This window comes from Rhamphochromis sp. 'chilingali' (assembly GCF_963969265.1).
Source record: "Rhamphochromis sp. 'chilingali' genome assembly, chromosome: 16".
Lineage (NCBI taxonomy): Eukaryota > Metazoa > Chordata > Actinopteri > Cichliformes > Cichlidae > Rhamphochromis > Rhamphochromis sp. 'chilingali'.
The window spans coordinates 29844954-29862901 of record NC_137943.1 but is presented as its reverse complement, the minus strand read 5'-3'; the positions used below and the strand labels follow the sequence as shown (position 1 = coordinate 29862901).

Below are 17948 nucleotides of genomic sequence, written 5' to 3'. Positions count from 1 at the left end.
ACTTCTTTGGCTCTTCCGTTCGACAATCTCTCCGGCATTGGAACCATCATCTGTTTTCTCTTCGGTCACGCTCGGTTGATTTTTCTAGTCGGCACACTCATTTCCTCCATTACGCGCTGGCTCCATTACCCGCTGGCTGCTTCCCAAACAAACACACGTGCGGCTTGGCACTTGTGCTGTACGTAACAAGTCACGCGACGTGACGCTGCGGCTGTGATTGGTTCGGCTCTGCGCTACTTAATTTGGATTGGCTGACCTTTTTTTTTTTTTTTTTTTTTTTTTTTTAAGAGGACAAGAGCGGCGAGGTCTATCGCGATAGCTTAATTTCTCTATCGAGTAAAAGTTATATCGCGATACATATCGTTATCGTTCTATCGCCCAGCTCTACTCTCGACCCTTGAAAGAAACCAAACTTAAAACTAATTTAGTATGTGTAGCTTTCTCTGGTTGACCACAAAAAGGCTTTGCATTGGAAAAAAGGAAACTCTTTAAAGTATTTTTAGAATTCAAGTAAGAACTTTAAGGCCCAGATTTCCCCCATAACTGTTGGAGATGATCGCATCAGTATTTTGTTCTGATTTTTCTTTTGTGATTTGCTTAGTGGAAGAAGTATTTATTCAGAAAGCATTTGACCTACTGCTTCAATTGATGTTGGGTTTTTAGAAAATGTAATTCAAATTACATGTAGTAAACAGTATTACAGTTGTGATACTGTAAACCATCTACGTGCTGTTCCAAAAGGAGTTAAATGTAACACTAACCCTCCGGTTTTAAATGCAGCCAAACAGAACTGTACCAAAGAGTTAGTGTTGTTGAGTAGTGAAATATTTGACCCTCTCTGAAAGAGTAAGAGGCAATGTTAATATAAGCAGCTATTGGTAGTGAGAAAATGAACCTATATTAAGGTCATTTTTGTAAAACGTTGGCAAATTTGTTGACATGACAGGAAAAAAAGAACCTGATGAAATTGAGATTTATTAGCTTGTTTTCCTGAAACCTTCTGTGCTGCTGACTTGTGTGTATTCAAACTTTAAAATAGACTTTAGTTTAGGAAAATGACTTTATTTGAGGGCTGTTGGGATTAAAGTAAACATAGCCGAAATATTTCAGCCTGGGAAATTTTTCTTTTTTTTAAGAACTCAACCATGGCCATCAGTGTAAATACCAACGACAGATTACTGTTTTTCCCCAGTGAGGCATTTCTTGAAATTTCAGGGATCTCATCTGAATCACCTCGACGCTGCTGATGAGAAATTCTTTTGTGTCTCGTGGCGATGATGCAACTTTATAGCAACACTTGAAGGTGCACACAAAGTAAACAGCGGTGAATTTTAAAAAAGAAAAAAAAGTTTCTCACCACCCAAAGACATAGTTTGGGGTTTATGGAGGCAGCACAGGCTCACTACCATTACTGTGCTTACGTGAGTATTTACCCTCCACCCCCACCCTACCCCCAAGGCCTACGCTGAGCCAGGAAAAACTGAAAGCGTGTCAAGTTTATTAGCAGCCACAAGTTGCTTATTGGATTTCAGTGCAGCTGTGCCAGCTTCACTTGCATCAAGTGTCATGCAGCTTCACTCTAAGGCAGACCTGACTAATTAATCAGATCAATAAATTCTATTGGAAGACAAATCCTCGCCTCAACATCGTACAAGAAAGCGACACTGCAACCGTAGATGGTTGTTCTACATCCATATCATTAAGGAGCGTGTGTGGTTTTCCTGACTTAGTTTGGTTCTCGAGAGCAGCTCAAAGTGACTGTTTTAAAAGTTCAGACAATATAACCGAACTAAACAGCTGTTGTCGTTTTATAATTGTTGGTACTTTGAGATTATCAAATTCTTTTGCATGTTATCTCCTTTCACTCGAGTTTAACGTGAAAACCTTTGCTCCCAGCATTCCCTGTGGTTCCATTGATTTTTCATTTATTTTTTGGCCTTATCTTGTTAACGTGCAACCAGTGTGAAGGTCATTATAGTGATGAGCTCGAAGACAATGCATTCAATTGATCATAATGAAGGCCTGAAGTCTGCTTTGCCTACAATGCTGTGGTCAACTGAACTCAAGTATGTGTGTGTATATTTTTGTGTGACACACAAAATGGCTTAGTTTGCAGCGTTTTCCCCCCATTTTGCACCTTATATACTACAAGTAACTTGTGATTTGTCAAATACATGACAAAAACCATGTTTTCATTTCATGGATTTGACTGCACACTCTTCCACTGCTTGATTTCTGTTATTTTTGAAACAGATTAAAATAAAAAAATAATTTTTACTCCAAAGATTTGAGTGGGATTTGCAGGCACTTGCAGTGAACTTCACATTTCTCTGATTTTGTGGCTCCCATGAGCCACAATTTCCATTTACTCTTCTTTCCTCTCGGGCTTCTTTGGATTTTGCTGCATGTGAGGAATTAAAAGATGCAGTCTGCTTAATGATTGTTCATGATTCATTAAATTAATTAGGCTACAGGCGTAAATCTCCTGCGTCTTTCTCTTTGGATTGCATGTGAAATCCTCTTTTGCATTTTTGCACAGGTATCTTTTCCCCCCCTCTGTTAATCAGATAAGTAATTTATAAGACCGAGAGCTCTCTCCTTGCACGACTCGGAGCAGTGGTTCACACATGCTGTAATAAAGATACCTTTGTTTGGTTTCTTTTAAAGCTTAATGCGCTGGATAAAGTCTGCTGATTAATCCTACCTGCCTAGTTTTAATGTTTGCTCCCAGACGGTGTAATTTTTGACTATTTTTGGAGAGTAATGCGTTATGCTGTCAAGTGGTTGCCTGTTTTGATCAGATATGAGTGTTTCTTTGAATGGCAACATTGTTCTGTGTATGGCTCAGCAACATTTCTGTCTTTTCTCAGTTTATTATCCCTACGTTTCAGTTCCTGAGACAAAGACTAACATTAGTGGATTTGAATGGAAAGACAAAGAGTGATGGTGTTGGTGCCCCAGGAGTGACTTTGACACAGGGTATAATGGATAAGAAACATAATTCAAGACATTGCTGTAGTTGACCTTTGGTGATCGCTCTATGCTCATGCGTGTCTAATTATAGGAAGTGATGTTCAGGTTTTATTTAAATAAATTTACTGGTAAACTATGGCATTTGTCATCAAGATCATAATGAAGTGATTCTGATTCAGGAAGTGAGCGAGTGCACAGAGAAGAACCTAACCTTTTCATTATCTGCACCTCTTTCCATTCAGAATGAATATTTATATGTGAAGACCACAGTTAGTTAGTCTGTTACTACATGCTGAGCTCTGAGTCTTGACACATAAAGCAGAAGGAATGGTTGGTGCTTGAAGAGGACAGCACCAGTCAGAGTGATGTCATCAAAGCTTTCTGAAAACCTTGAGGACATGTATTTACATATATCATGCAACTCCCTAGGACATGTATCTTGCAAAAAATTTGGGGAAGAAGTGCTGAATTATCAAATGAACAAGCCCAGTTTGTGGAAAACATCTTATTACAACACATAATGGGTTTTATTGGATGGTAAGAACAAAAGAAAGGAGAAAAATGGCTCTTATTATTTTGACATGGGTAGTGGGTTGGTCTTTGGGACCCCCAAACAATGAGAAAGAAAAGCCAATGGCAACACAACTCAGGGGTTAAAAGATTAATATCAAAGCACGAGTGAGGCTTTGAAATGATAAGCATGGTCCACGTGCACTGGTAAAGTTAATAATGTTAGTGTTGGTGTTCACTTCAGTGGAGCCCAGCAGGGCACTCGTTCAAATCGAACCCAAAGTGTACTCGACGTCAAACTGACAGCTAATAAAATGTATTATTAGATTACACACAGTCCTTACACTCGCACACGCGTATCGGTGTGCGTTTGTGCACACGTCTGTCTGCGGTTTTACACACATCGCGTAGCACTTTAGTGGCTTTTTCCAATTCCTGTTTCTCTTCTCACTGATGTCATTGTAGTTGAATGAAAGGGTCTTTTGTACCTTACGCCAGCCTTACTTTGACCCTACAATCCAGGAAACGTACAGTGTGCTGCCCTACCGTGGCTGTGTACACATCCGAACAACAGATGTGATTGAAAGGGGATTTTGTCAGTCGTCATGAACAGAGCACTCACATTGTTTGTCTGCAAGATTGAGATGGGTGATAATATCTACAAGGTGACCTTTTCTCCTTTTTAAAAAAAGGGAGAAAGTCACCACTCAGATTGTTGTAAGCATGTTTTGTTTTTAAGGTTTTAAAATCACAGCTCTTATAAAGATGTTCTGTACAGTCTTGAGGAAACTTTTATTTATCCAGGGAGGGTTTGCCTGAAAAAATAAGCGTGTGCTTCCAGCAGTAACCCGCTTTGTATTTTTACTGTCAGCCTGAGCTGCTTATTACTACAATAGTCCTTCCTTGAGCAGTAAAAAGAAAACAGATTAGTACTTAGCTCCTTTTCACATATCACAGCAAGGTTACCTCATCACGTCTTGTACCAACATGATTGCAAATATATATTTATTCAAACGTTAAAAGGAGGCGGAGCTTTGTCCTGCTTATCGCACATATCCATCCCCTGATTGTAAACTCCAGTTTATTTCCATGCAATTCTTCAAATTCAGCTCAATTCAGTTTAATTCAGTTTTGAGTTCACAGCAAGTGTCATCATACGAAGGTTTATATTCCAAGGGGGGAAAAACAAACAAAACAAAACACAACCCTGTTAGAACAGGAGCACCATTGATCTGATCATGATCTTTGAGCAACCATTTGGGGACATTGGGGAGGAAGACCTCCCTTGTGTTTCATGATACTTAACCTATATTGGCTATTATTCTATTATTTTATATGTTACCCTTCTGCCTTTTGAATAATAGAGAAAAATAATGGAAAAGTTTGTTGCTTGTATAGAAATATTATGCAATTTGTGTTACTGGGAGCAAGTTCAGGCAATATACTCATTATACAGTCAGTGTACTCTCCTGCTTATTCTTTCTCAATACTGTTTTTCTCAAGTTTTTCCTTTTTTTTTTTTTTTATAAAGTTTTTGCATTATTAAGTTTTATTTTAAAAACCTTTCCTGATATGGTTCTGGAATAGGTTACAGAGTCCGCGCTGAGACATGTTTTCACACCAGTAATCAAGACCACTTCTAGTTATTGGACCAGTGTTAACTGTTTGTTACGGATTGTGGTTCACGAAAGGTTTGAGTCCTGTAATTTTTGGTTTGGAACAATCTGGAAAAATCCGAAAGTGTGGATGAAAAATCTAGCTTTTAATTTCAGACGCTAATTCAATTACAGCGAAAGAGATCTCTGACTTTTGCAAGCTACACGCATGAATCAGAGTCCTTTTGTTATTAAAAGGAAAATACCGTATACAGAAAGTTAAACTGGGTGAACCGATAAAGTAAGTGAGGTTTATTGGCTGTTGTGAAATGCCAAGGTCAGGGAAACTACAGTGAGTTGAGCGTGCACACATTCATGCACCACTTAAGTGACAAAAACCCCACTGTGTGCTCTTAATCCACTGTTCATTAGTGGAGCCTGCTGTGAGGATAAAGCATGTGTTTGCCCTCACCATAAGATGAGTGTCACATTGTCTTGATTTTTGGGAGCTTCCACCATCTCATTTCCTTTAAGTGACTTCCTCCCCAGGTCTCCATCTGGCCTGTGTTTAGAATCTACATGCTCTTAAATATTCTTTCAGATCTTCTGTGCTTCACAGCTCTTTCCTCTGCCCCATCTTCCTAAATTAAAAGGGAGGAGGAGAGAAGACTGCAGCAAAATGCATTTTTTAGTGACGGGGAAGCTCTCTGGAGAGTACAAAATGGTGTCACACTCAACTTGCAAATTAAAGTTGACACAACAAATGCTTTTGGATCTGCACTGATCCAGCACCGTAGGCTTTGAGTTGGATAGATGTGTAGAGGATTCCCAGTAAAGGGGAACACTGCAGGCGACTTCTGAAATAATAAACACATTTTAATTCGTGTCAAGCATAAGGCAGCAATCTGTTACTTTTATTAAAACAAAGATTTAAAAAAATATGTTAAAAAATGACTGAAATGTTTGACAAAAGACAGAATAAAGAGCAAGGAGGGCTGAAAAGGGAGTTTAAAAAACAAAAAAGAGACCTCATTTACAGTAAGACGAAGAGCAGACTGGTGGTAAATACAGGAGTAGGTGGGAACATGACCTACAGTTTGTCATGTCTCTTTTGTGGCACAGTAATGCATAACCACTGCAAGAGATCATAACAAAACCCAAACCTTTGGCAAGAACACAGTGTCTACAAGCTCTGACACACTGTAGCAGAAGGCTGGATCTGGCAGAACAATGCTGCGTTTCTTTAAGGCACATAGGAGTGTCTTTGGCTCAAAATTCACCCCCAAAAAACCTCTTTATGATCTGCGCAACAAAGGGATGATTGATAGAGAGTGAACATTTGAGAACTGGTTTCATTCAGCCCCGAGGTCAACACAGTTCAGTTTCACAAGTTTACATGTACCTAGAACATTTTTAATCTGTGCCACTGAAGACAAGTTGGTATCTGCGGTCAGGTGACACACTGAGTTTTTCCTAACTATAGTAAACAGTGTCAATGTCACAAAATGCCTGAATACCAGGTAATCTGTGCTAAAGCCTCTAACCTAACAGCATAGATTGTTTTCTGTGTGAGAACTGTGAACACATAACCCTCTTTAGCCAAAATTTAAACAACAAAAACTCTATGGCTTTAATTTTGTCCATAGTTTTATTAATTTCTTCAAAATTAAAACCATTACCATCAAATAAAGCTCTAAAAGCTCTTTTCTGGTTAAATCTGGACTGAGTTTGTTAAAATCTGAGTGTCATTGGCTCATTTTGGGGTTTTTTAATTCTTCTGGCCATGGAATAAATAAAATGTTTATAGTTTAACCCGGCTACAAAAAAATTACTTCTGTACTTCCTACAGAAATAAAATAATTGGCATGAAGACTATGATGCACTTGTTTATTGGATAATTGCTCACACCATCGAGGTTGGCGCTCTAGATTTTCATTCCGAGGTGTCTATGTCATCCCAGTTGGTCCCCTGTAAATCTGACTCACTTGAGTCTGATGAAGTGGAGGAGAATGAGGCGAGCATGTTTTGAAACACCTCGGTAAAATCTTCTAAAACTTGGAGCAACCTCACAGTAGAGTTCTCCGAGTCATCTGTGTCTGGGCTCGCTGCAGCTTCAGGTGGTACAACAGAAGGTGATGAGGAGGAACTGCTGGGCAACAGCTCTTCAGTGCTTTCCATATAGTTTTGAATCAGAGCGATTGGAGAGTCTCTGCTGTCATTTTCAAAGCTTTGTCCACCCTCACTCACCAAGTAGTGCTAAAAATAAAGAAATCGTTTCTGCCACCAACATCATTTATCATTTATTGTGGCATAAAATACAAAGCTATTCAATGTTTCAGCTATAACACTATTTAATCACCTAAAATAACCTTACCTCCATGTCTATAATTGCGTTGTTTAAGTAGATGTTTTCAAAGTTCACCAGATTGTCATGCAGGCAAACAAGATCCCGGTAATTCGCCTCGCTGCCTTCGTCGTCAGATTCACCGTAACTCCAGAGTTTTTTGGCCTCGTCGTCACTCTCGTCCGATTCGAAGTATACGCTGAGGTCTTCCAGAGACATTGTGGTGCAAAGTCTCGTACAGCACACTGCTGTGATCAGAATGAGTGTTGCTACGATAAATCCACGTATTGTTTTGTATGCTGGACAACAGTTTGGTGCTTTGATTTGAAAAGTACTGTAGAGTTCTGGACTGATGCTGTTACTTCAGCTCAGGAATACAGTTTCCTCATTTAAACAAACAAACAAAAGTTTGTCCTGATAGTTTCATTAATGTCCTCAAAATTAAAATAACTACCATCAAGTAAAAACACAGCCCTTATTTGCGTGTATTATTCACCTTATTGCTATTCTTGTTTAACACGCTGTGCGTGAGAAGTTGTGCACTGAAAGTATTAAAACATAGTTTTTTCTTTTTCTTGTCCTTACATGCAAATGTCACTTTCTCCTCACACATTTCTTGTACTGGACAAATTCCAAGGCTGCTACATGTGATGCAATTTATGTCATATAAATGTGTTATTGGGACTGTGTGAAAATAGTATCGTGTAAGACCTTGAAAGATTTGTTATTGAAAAGCTTATTAAGGCCTATATTTCACATCATTTTGATGGCTTCCTGTTAAACAGGCGGCTTTATTTATGCTGTAAGAGATCAAATGTTAAAAAAAAAAAATCTATATCTTATTAAATGATTCAGCATTTTTCCAGGCTTTTTTCCCTTTATAGTTAAAAATTGTAACATATTGTAGAGTATCTTGCGAAATACATCGAGTTAGTCTGCGTCCACAACTTTGCATACAGTGTCTTTGTCACATGTCAGTACACTCAGGACTGTGTAATACCATTTGAATACTTCTCAACTGTGGACACTGGCACTTCCAGACATTCCTTTTCACGGTGTCAGGGAGATCTTGGTGCTCACGACTCGGCATTGTCTCGCTAAAACGTAGTGATGGGCTTCCCCTGCTGCCAACCTGTTTGCCTTGGCCTCCTTTCAAGTCTGCTGTTGGACTGTTGAGGGCTCTAATAGTTTAGATCGGTCCTCCTTTCTTTAGCAGAGAGCTTCAGCAGAATAATGTCGTGAGAATCTCAATGAGGCCCAGAGGGATCAAACTAGAGTGAGAAAGAAGATGCCACATTAACTTGTTTGTAATGTTTTGTTTTGTTTTTCTCTCTCCGAAAGTCGAGCGAGACAGTTTGAGGGATGATGTGCACAGAAAGTTGTAATACCCATCAGAGAGCTGTTATGTTGAAACATTGTTTACTATGTGACTTAGTCCCTTGTCTTAAGTCTGGCACTGTGACATTTTGCTGTGAGCTATTTTTGCGCGATGAACTTGGCACCACAGAACGACACACAAACGCACACATCAGTTTTAAAGTCTCTTTGTGCCCAAACCTGGTCTGTCCCCACACTGACATACTATAGGGGATTTGAAATAGATTGTGCTGCTATGTGCACTTATTATGTGTGACTATCTTCTTAAAGCCTCAACTAAAGAGCAGGCTGGATTAGTATTACTTTTTAAATCTGCATCCTTATTATCTTAAAGTGCATTAGATACATTGTATATAAATATTCTAATAAGCTGATGGGTTATCGGGGTCATTCTCAAATTGACGTAACAGTTTTTGTAAAGTAGGTAAAATCCTGGCTTTTTAAGCCATTCTTGAACGGTCACTCATTGTTAATCATAAACAATAAATCAAAGTGCTTAGATTTTATGGTTTTTGGGGAGACGCCCCAGTTGATTGAAAACAAAACAGTAAAATGTGTTTTGGCTGAACTGGCTTAAAGGCAGTGGTTTGTGGCTTTCTTTCCCACAACAAACACAAAAGTTGGACATGCTGGCTCTGTTTCAGATGAATACTTTGGACTGAATGCTTTCAGTTATAACAGGCAGCGATAAATTTAAAAAAAAAAAAGTTCTTGAGCACACACAGAAACCTACAGTAATTTGTTTGCATTGGCTTGTTTGCAGATGTAGTTCTGGTGACTGCTGGCTACTGCTTTTCTGTGTCAGATAAGTTTTACAGCTTAGCTTTGATTTCCAGAACTTCCATCTTTTATTTATAGTCGCATACAGCAGAGTGTTCCTAATAAACTTCAAGTTTCATTTTGTTACAAACCGTCTTTGTGTTTGAGGTCTCCATTACTTTTTAAACTAGTGTTTCTGAGACAGTGATGCTTTAGGGTGGTTCACTGTTAATGATTACGGTTCAATCACTACTAAAGTCTGGTCTGGCCAAACTTCTTTATCATTTTTTCCTTTATAAAATCGCTGACATTAAATGTTTTGTGTGTTTGTGTCTGAGATCCATCCTTTAGAATCCACAGGGTCTTTGTGTGTGGGGTTGCACAAAGTGACACTGGCTGTAATAAACTATGACATCTGTCACAGCAGCGAGTGAGTGAGTTAAAGGGAAGCTAAAAAAGAGCAACACATGAAAAATACTAATGCAGCTGTTTGAATTGTCGTGTTTTCACTGAGTGCATTTAGACTCAGACTATCAAAACTATCATTGCTGTATAGTTGCATTTTCCCCCCAAAAAATCAGTTTCCTTCTCTGAGGCAGGCCTGTCATGTAGTATTAGTTTGCCAGTTAAACACATCAGACGTGCGTCTGGTGCCCTTTTGCAGTGAGCTGCGTGTGTTGCAGTGGAGTGGAACTGTATAAGTGGGTAATGAGGCTGTAACCCTCAAGGCTGCTGTGTGTGTGGGACGAAGCCAAACAGTCACTTCAAAAGTTAATACTTTCTCAAATGATGCCAGGACACTGGGCACTTCCATGCATGTGCACTCGACTCGTTCTCCCGTTTAGCTTGGAGCAAGTTACATGTGCACATGTTTTTGCGTGTCAAGACCCAGGGAGGGGGCTTTACAATCATCTGGGAGTTGGATTTCCTATTTAGAACTGCGTGATGGCGGTAATACTCTACCTTTTATCCCTGCCTTATTGTTATTGTAAAGCTACATTTTTCTATAATTGTACAGTGTCTTTTTCTTTCCCCTCTCTTTTCTTAACCCTTCATGCACCCTTGCCTTTATTCCCACTTATTTCAATCAAGCGTGACCTCTGCGTGTGCTTTTCATGTCAGAAACTTTGACACGTAATTGAGCTTGATTATATAGTAATGGTGGGTGGCATTCCTCGCAGGTCTCGATGACTGTGATAGTCTTGCTTTAAAGAGCCAACAATGATGTGATGAGCGGCATGTCAAAGTGTTTGGAGTGTCCGCTGGTGGACTCGTGTAAGCTCCAAAGAGATTTCGAGGGATTTTCAGTCATGTCTACTTTTCTACTGAAACCCTTTATCAGTTCTCATGATGTTTATGCTTTAAGGTTGTATGTACTCATTTCTTTGCATTTAAAATATAAAATGAATAAAATGGGTCTTGAAGGCCATTTGGAATATATGCATCTTCTTACAATTGCTGCCACACTTTTTCATGTGTCGGGTCATTTTAAAACGACTGTTGATTTTCATCTTGTTGCCTCCTTGTTCTGCAGGATGCCAGCTACTGGCTGCAGGTTCACCGGTTGGAGCATGGTGATGGGGGAATCCTCGACCTGGATGATGTGCTTTGCGATGTGGCTGATGACAAAGACAGGGTGAGTAGACATGAAGTCTTTAAAATTTTCTTTTTTTTTCTGTTTTCCAAAGCACAGGAAGTGCTCACTGACCAGACAGATAAGAGATTTTGTTGTGCACCAAAGCGCCTCTTATCGGTTTCTGGATTTTCATTAATGCCGTCGTTAACCATTTCTTTAATCAGTTGAACGCTCCCCATATATTTACATGGCCTCGCCTATCTCTTGGTAAATCTAAGTTAAACAGATCGAGCAGTGTGCTTTACTTTAGAGCTCCTGAACCACGACTTTCTGAGGTCAGGAATGTAAATATTCAGTTGTTTTCTTCCCAAAGTCTACAGCTATCAAACTAGGCACTCATCATTTGTGCGTGCACATAAACTCCAACCTCCCTGACTGTGTTGCCATTCTGATTCAGGTCATGGTGGTTGGTGGGGGTGTTATGGTTAAAAATCCCAAAAAAAGAACAATGAAGGACAAAAAAGTTGGTCCAGAAAAAAAGATATTTGTATAGATAACTGAAACATTTTTTTACTGCTGTTATTCATGAGCAGCGTCTCAGCCACTGGTGGTGTGCGACAATTTTGGGAGAGTGTGTCATGATTTATGAGTTTGATCGTCGACTTGCAAATTCTGAACACATTTTAACGGCTACTAAATCCCTGTGATTTTGACTTTCTACAATAATTAATGCAACAAAACCCCTTCTACTTCTTATATAGTTTTTTGGAGACCTGGAATGTAAATCTGCCCGTCTGTGAAGCACTTTGGGTCGACTTCTGTCGTTTAAATGTGCTCTAGGCTATAAAAAAATAGATGCGACACTCAACTCAACATTTTTATAGTGAAAATTTTAAGTACATTTTCATTTTAAAAAATGATAATAATTGCACAATTCAGTGGCCTACATACTAAACTTAAAGGATAGAAAGTATCAATCCTTTTGAGCCAGTATTGATCCAGTACCAATACCAGGATTGGTATCGACGCTATCGATATTTGGATCTCCCACTTCTATTCGCTGCACTCATTTGTTTTCAGCCAATCAATGCCAGGTATTATTTCTAAGCGGTTCATTTGGCCAGTAATCTGAAAATATATCGAGAGTCTCTGTGAGGTATTCCACTGGAAACAGACTTCTGCACATAGATAAAAACTACTGATTGTATTTTCAAAGATGAAGAGCTGATTTTTCCAAAGGTGCTAACAGTTTTAGAAGTCATAACATTTGGTAGAACTTTGGCGACCCAAACACGAAAACTCCAGCTAAAGTTAAAGTAAGAATTGAGATTTCAGGTGCACAGGATCTACTTAACTTCTCCCATCTGCTCTACAGTCAGTGGCTCAAAGGAGTCTTTGTGCTTTCTGTGGCGCACACTCTCTCATGCAACCCTTTCAACATTTGTTTATAAGCCCTCATCCCTCAGTGTTTATCTGCACGTTTGTGAGTTCATGTGTTTATGTGTGCACCCTTACAACGAGCTGTCATCATGCTCATCTTTTCACATCCCTCGGTCTTTTATGCTCGGCTCTCATTGGTCCCTGCAGGCGTTTCGCGCAGAAGAGTGTGCGTACATTTCATACATGACAACCTGTCAGCCTCGCTGACACACATCTGCATCACTCTCACCGCTATGACACAAAATCCTTTGCGGGTGGATGTTTTGCTTTTCTACAAAGTTTGAACGTACACAGGCATCAGCCATAAGAGCAGAAGCACCCGTTTAATGTAGTGTAGCAGATAGGGCTGCCACGATTTGTCGACTAGTCACGATTACGTCGACTATCAAAATCGTCGACGACTGATTTAATAGTCGACGCGTCGTTTGAAGCTTTGTAAGATCGCAAAAGACGCAGGAATAATAGCAGGATTTAAGAGTGTAATAACGGACTGAAACAGAAGATGGCAGCACTGCATGTACAAGGATTCCAGCTGCCGTTAAACCCCGAAGAAGAAGAAGTAGCTGTGTCCCAGAATTCATAGCGCGGCCCAGCTTAGTTTCCAACAATGGCGGTAATATTACTCTTATTATTCTTTCTGGGTCACAAAATAAACGTTTAACATATTTTCAGGCGAGAATGTAGCTGTGTAAACCTCAAATATCGGCTCAGTTTATCAGGACACCACATATTTTCAAAAGCGCTCCGACGTTTTCGGAGACGTCTGTTACCCACTAGCTCGATAGCTAGCCGGGGGCTAGGTCACTAGCGCCGTGAGAACACCGGACTCCCGGCAAATTGTTTTCAAACCCACCGCCGTCTTTCGCGACTCAGGTTAAATATATATGAGTCACTTAGATAAATTAAAAATGTTGTTGTTTGACTTTTTTTTTTTTTTTTTTAGTATTTTATTTGTTCCTGGGTAAATCGGTTTGGCTGAGATTAAAGTTATAGTTTTTACACAGCTGAATAAACGTCAAGCAGACAGCTGATTATCAGAAGTGTGAGATGCTGGAGAATATACCCCGGTGTCCTGTTATATTTTAGATAGCAAGGAGTTTATTAAACTTTACCGAAACAATCTGCAAATTTCATTAAAATTGAATAAACTATCATCTTGTCTTTATTTTTAGTTAGCACCTTAAAAGCTTAAAGCTGTAAGCTAATGATAGTTATATAAGCTGTAGTTTTACGTCCAGTGGATGATGATCTGATTAGTCGACTAATCGCAAAAATAATCGGTGACTAGTCGACTATCAAAATAATCGTTTGTGGCAGCCCTAGTAGCAGAACATTAAACAGCAGAACGAGACATTGTAACGAGATGTTATCCTTTCTATATTAGCCCAGTGAGCGCTTGAAGAGATGCTCTTCCTTTTGTGTAATTATTTATGATGATGACAAAGTGATAATGTTACACAGCTAATACAGATGCTACAATTTTTTTTTAATATAAATTGCTTATGTTTATAATGTGGCTTTATCAAGTGGCGCTCATACCAAAAGAAATATCCCTTATAAGGATGTGAAACAGCACCACAACCAGCTTTCTAAACATTCTTTCAAGTACCAGCGATGTCAGTGAACCTTAATATTTTTACTTTTAAATTTAAATTTGTCATCAATAGTTTTAAATGTTCTCCCATTGTTTTTAGTTTTTTGAAAACTGTGGATTTGTGTAGATTTAACACTCTAACAGGAAGAGTCTGATGTGCTTTTTACACTGATCCACATTCATGTACACTTAGCGCGAGAAAAGAGGGGAAACGTAGGGACATAAAACATGCATGAGTGTGAGTGACTCCGTGTGTCCCACTGAACATGACTGGTGGTCTCCTGGCAGCTGTGACTCATCTCTGCCATTGCACAGGAGCTTTTTAAAGACTGGAAGGAATGTCTGGCCCATCACACAAGGACACTTTTATTAGCTTACACTGGAATGAAATGGGCTGCGTGTAGTGCTCATCTGGGGAATACAAGTATATACAACACAGTTTAATACTTTACCGAGTGTTTGTGTCTGTATCTGTGGAAGCACCTTTAAGTATAAAGTGTGTATTTAACACAGTACAGTCAGTATCATCGTTGCCAGAAAAAAGTGGCAGTTTGAACTCACACAGAGGGAATATTTTTTCAGATGCCATCTTTTCCTTCTTTCATCAGACTTCCTTCCTTTCCCCCCCTTCATACCATATTTTCTATGAACTGTAACAACATCAATAACTAAGAATCTACTTTGGCTGCTGACTCTCTTTATAGTTCATAATTCAGTTAGTAGTCATTGCTTGTAGTCATAGAAGATACCTGTTTGATTGGCTGGATGGTTTAAATGGTATTACTTGGGACATTCACTGGAATAGAACAGAATAACCCTTAATTGTCATTGTACATGTGCAATGAAATTGTGGGTGATCCACACCAACAGTGCCAGAATAAAATATAAACAGTAGACAAAAAGAATAAGTAGCAAGCAGGGGAAATGTATATAATCAAGAGGGATACATAGAAAAATAAGAGAAGGGCACAAATTAGAGAACAAGTTGCAAAGTGCTTGGAAGTAGTGCAAAGAAAAGCCTGACTAGAGTCCATGTGTGAGTGACCCGAGCGAGGTGGGTTACTCGGATCATGGCTCAGAGTGGTGCAGTGAGTGAGTGGGCTGGGGTGGGGTTAGGGTTAGGCCCAGGGCAAGGAGCTGTTAGTGAGACTGGTGGTGCGGGACCTGATCGACCTGAGGTGCCTACCAGAGGGCAGCGGGTCAAACAGGTGCTGGACGGAGTGCTGTGATGGCCCAGGTTTTACTGAGACAGGAGGATCTGCCGATGACCTCCAGGGGTGGCAGAGGGCAGCCAGAGGGCAGTATTAATTATACTGTCTGCAGCCTCCCTGTTCTCAGTACAGCATTACTGTACTATATGTGCTTAATGTATTTAAATTACTCAGTCAAGGAACAATATTAATTGCAAGTGAATGAGCTAATTATTAAATAGAAACCAAATCTCTCTCTTGCTCTCTCTTTCTAGTCTTGTGCTGTGGCTCCCTCTTCCCTTTCTCCCCTTCATGTTCATGTTTATTAGCCATATGGAGGTGTGGTAGTTAATGTGTGGTGAAAGCATGATAGATGAAGCAAAACTGGAATAATAATGGAGTCTTAAAAAAATATATATATATATTAAAAAATGTACGACTTCTTTTTCACTCGGGCGACCCAACACTGTACATTGTTACTAATGGAGATCATGAAGCGTCTTGCTTTGATTGGATTACATAAAGGTGGAAATTTTTCTGCTACTTTACGATAGATAAGTACAGCTGTACAGTAGTCACCTGCAGACACAGTGTACGTGCTAAGGTTTGGCCTGCAACGTAAAAATACTTTGATCATCCTCACCAATCTTTATTGTGTTGTCTAAAGTCCAGGGGCAGTACATTAATAGTTACCTAAGACATGCACACACTCTTCTGCACTGCAACACACACGTACACTCTTACCCACCTTATATCTTCCCCTCGTGCTTGCATTGTTTTTTTGTTTTTTTTCCAGGAGCCCAACGAAAATATGCTAGATTAAAGCTTCCCATCCTGCCCCTGGACACTGGACCTTCATATGCGAACACTCTGATATCTTTGCTACCTTCTGTCATCTAGTTCTCTTTGCTCTCTTCTGACGCGCACCCACCGACGTACCCCGGGAGTCTTGATGACAGACTTGTCCCTACACAAACTCCTGCAGCGATGTCACAACCCTAAGTGACGGCACCTGGGCTGTGCCAGCACCACATTCCTCTGAGCGTGTGTGGTGTCAGGGTGTGCCGCACAGCTGCGCTTGCCTTCACTCCATCGCTGACACGTCTGGCCCCGGTCAGCATGGTGTCTGGCTCTGTGACAGGCGCACTGAATATTTAGCTCCGTGTGTCGGGGTGTATGTGTGCAGACATCTGTGCCTTCTTCAAACATGTTAAATTTACACAGCGTCTTCATTGCATCGGTGTTTAACTTGGATGTGGAAAAGTTTGAGTGTTTTTGTACGTTTTGTTATGTTTTGATTAATACGATACACTGAACAGAAAGACCGAGTGATGTTCCTTGTATACTAGTTCTGGCTTGAGTTTGCCTTATGCATGTTTTTGATTTTGATCCAGGCGATATCTTAGTCTGAGCTGAATATAGAAGCGTCTTCCCGTGTAGGAGACGAATAGACACAGACAGGAGGGGCCGCTGGGTTAAATAAACCCAGAGAAGTTTCTTAAAACCACTCCATCAGTCTTCTGTTTATCTTGTCACAGAATATCAACAGACGAGCAGGCTACCACTCACAGTTGGCGTTGCGCGTGCATGTGTGTGTGCATGTGTGGAATCGGAGCAATATGATCCTTGTGAGCAAGTGTGCTGACTGTCATTCATGCCTTTGCAGGGCTTGCTACTAAATTACTTAGTGTTACTTTCTTTGAAGCTTTTTTTTGTGCATAATTTAAGATTTTAATGTTGACACTATTAAAAATATATTTAATAGCTTTTGTGCAAGAACTAAATATTTAAGAAATGATCCCATTGGTGGAAGATATGATAATAAATATAGCTTGAAAACAAGGCTGCCACCTATTTAAATCAAAAAGAAGCGTTTACACGTATTGATCTAAAGTCTTTGTATTTGTTGTGTCTGTGGTTGGTATTGATTTTTCTAAGTGCATGCACTAGGATGGGGAAGCGCTGTGAAACTGATCCCCTCTGAGGCCTCTTAAAGGCAGATGCTGACTGATGCTGAGTATGGAGATTTTTTTTTCCTCAGATAGGAAACGGGTCATATTGGAAAGAGAGAGGAGCGCTTGGGAATTGAAGGGTGTAGTGAAATATTTTCAGTAAAACTGATTATGTATTTCTCACATTATACTCTCATTGCCTTGTTGTTTGGGGAGGATTTTTGTCCAGATTCTGAATCGAACCTTAGACAGATACTGCCGATCTGAGCCACCTGAGCATGAAAAAGAAAGTTGTTTTTTAAAAACCATATAGGGAGATGGATACCGTGGATAGTGCTGCTGCGAGGCGGATTTTGGTTTGGACCACTGCCTGTGTGGAGCTGTTCCAACAACAGTTGGTTGAGATATATGTATCAGATGACCTCTCATCTATGTGGTGGTTAAAAAGTAACAAAAATAGCATCTTACATACTGAAATAAATTCTGTTGGTTGCAAGTGAGAGTTTTCTTTAATAATTCAACAATTGTCAGTTTCATGCCAGTCAGCAGCAGCACTGAAAAAAGCTCTGGTTGTAGAAGGAACTGTGTACTTCTACTTATACAGCTGCGTGTTTGCTGTTTATGACTTTTATCCTGTT

General features: G+C 39.8%; 1 protein-coding gene across 4 annotated transcripts in view; it reads left to right on the top strand.

Moving 5' to 3' along the window:
- Positions 1-17948, top strand: part of pard3ab (par-3 family cell polarity regulator alpha, b) — a 251220-nt gene that overhangs the window by 27655 nt on the left and 205617 nt on the right. For all 4 annotated transcript variants that reach the window (XM_080861497.1, XM_080861495.1, XM_080861494.1 and 1 more), the window contains exon 2: positions 11093-11194. In XM_080861497.1, the coding sequence (XP_080717623.1) occupies positions 11093-11194 (102 nt within the window). The remainder of the gene's footprint in view (positions 1-11092; positions 11195-17948) is intronic.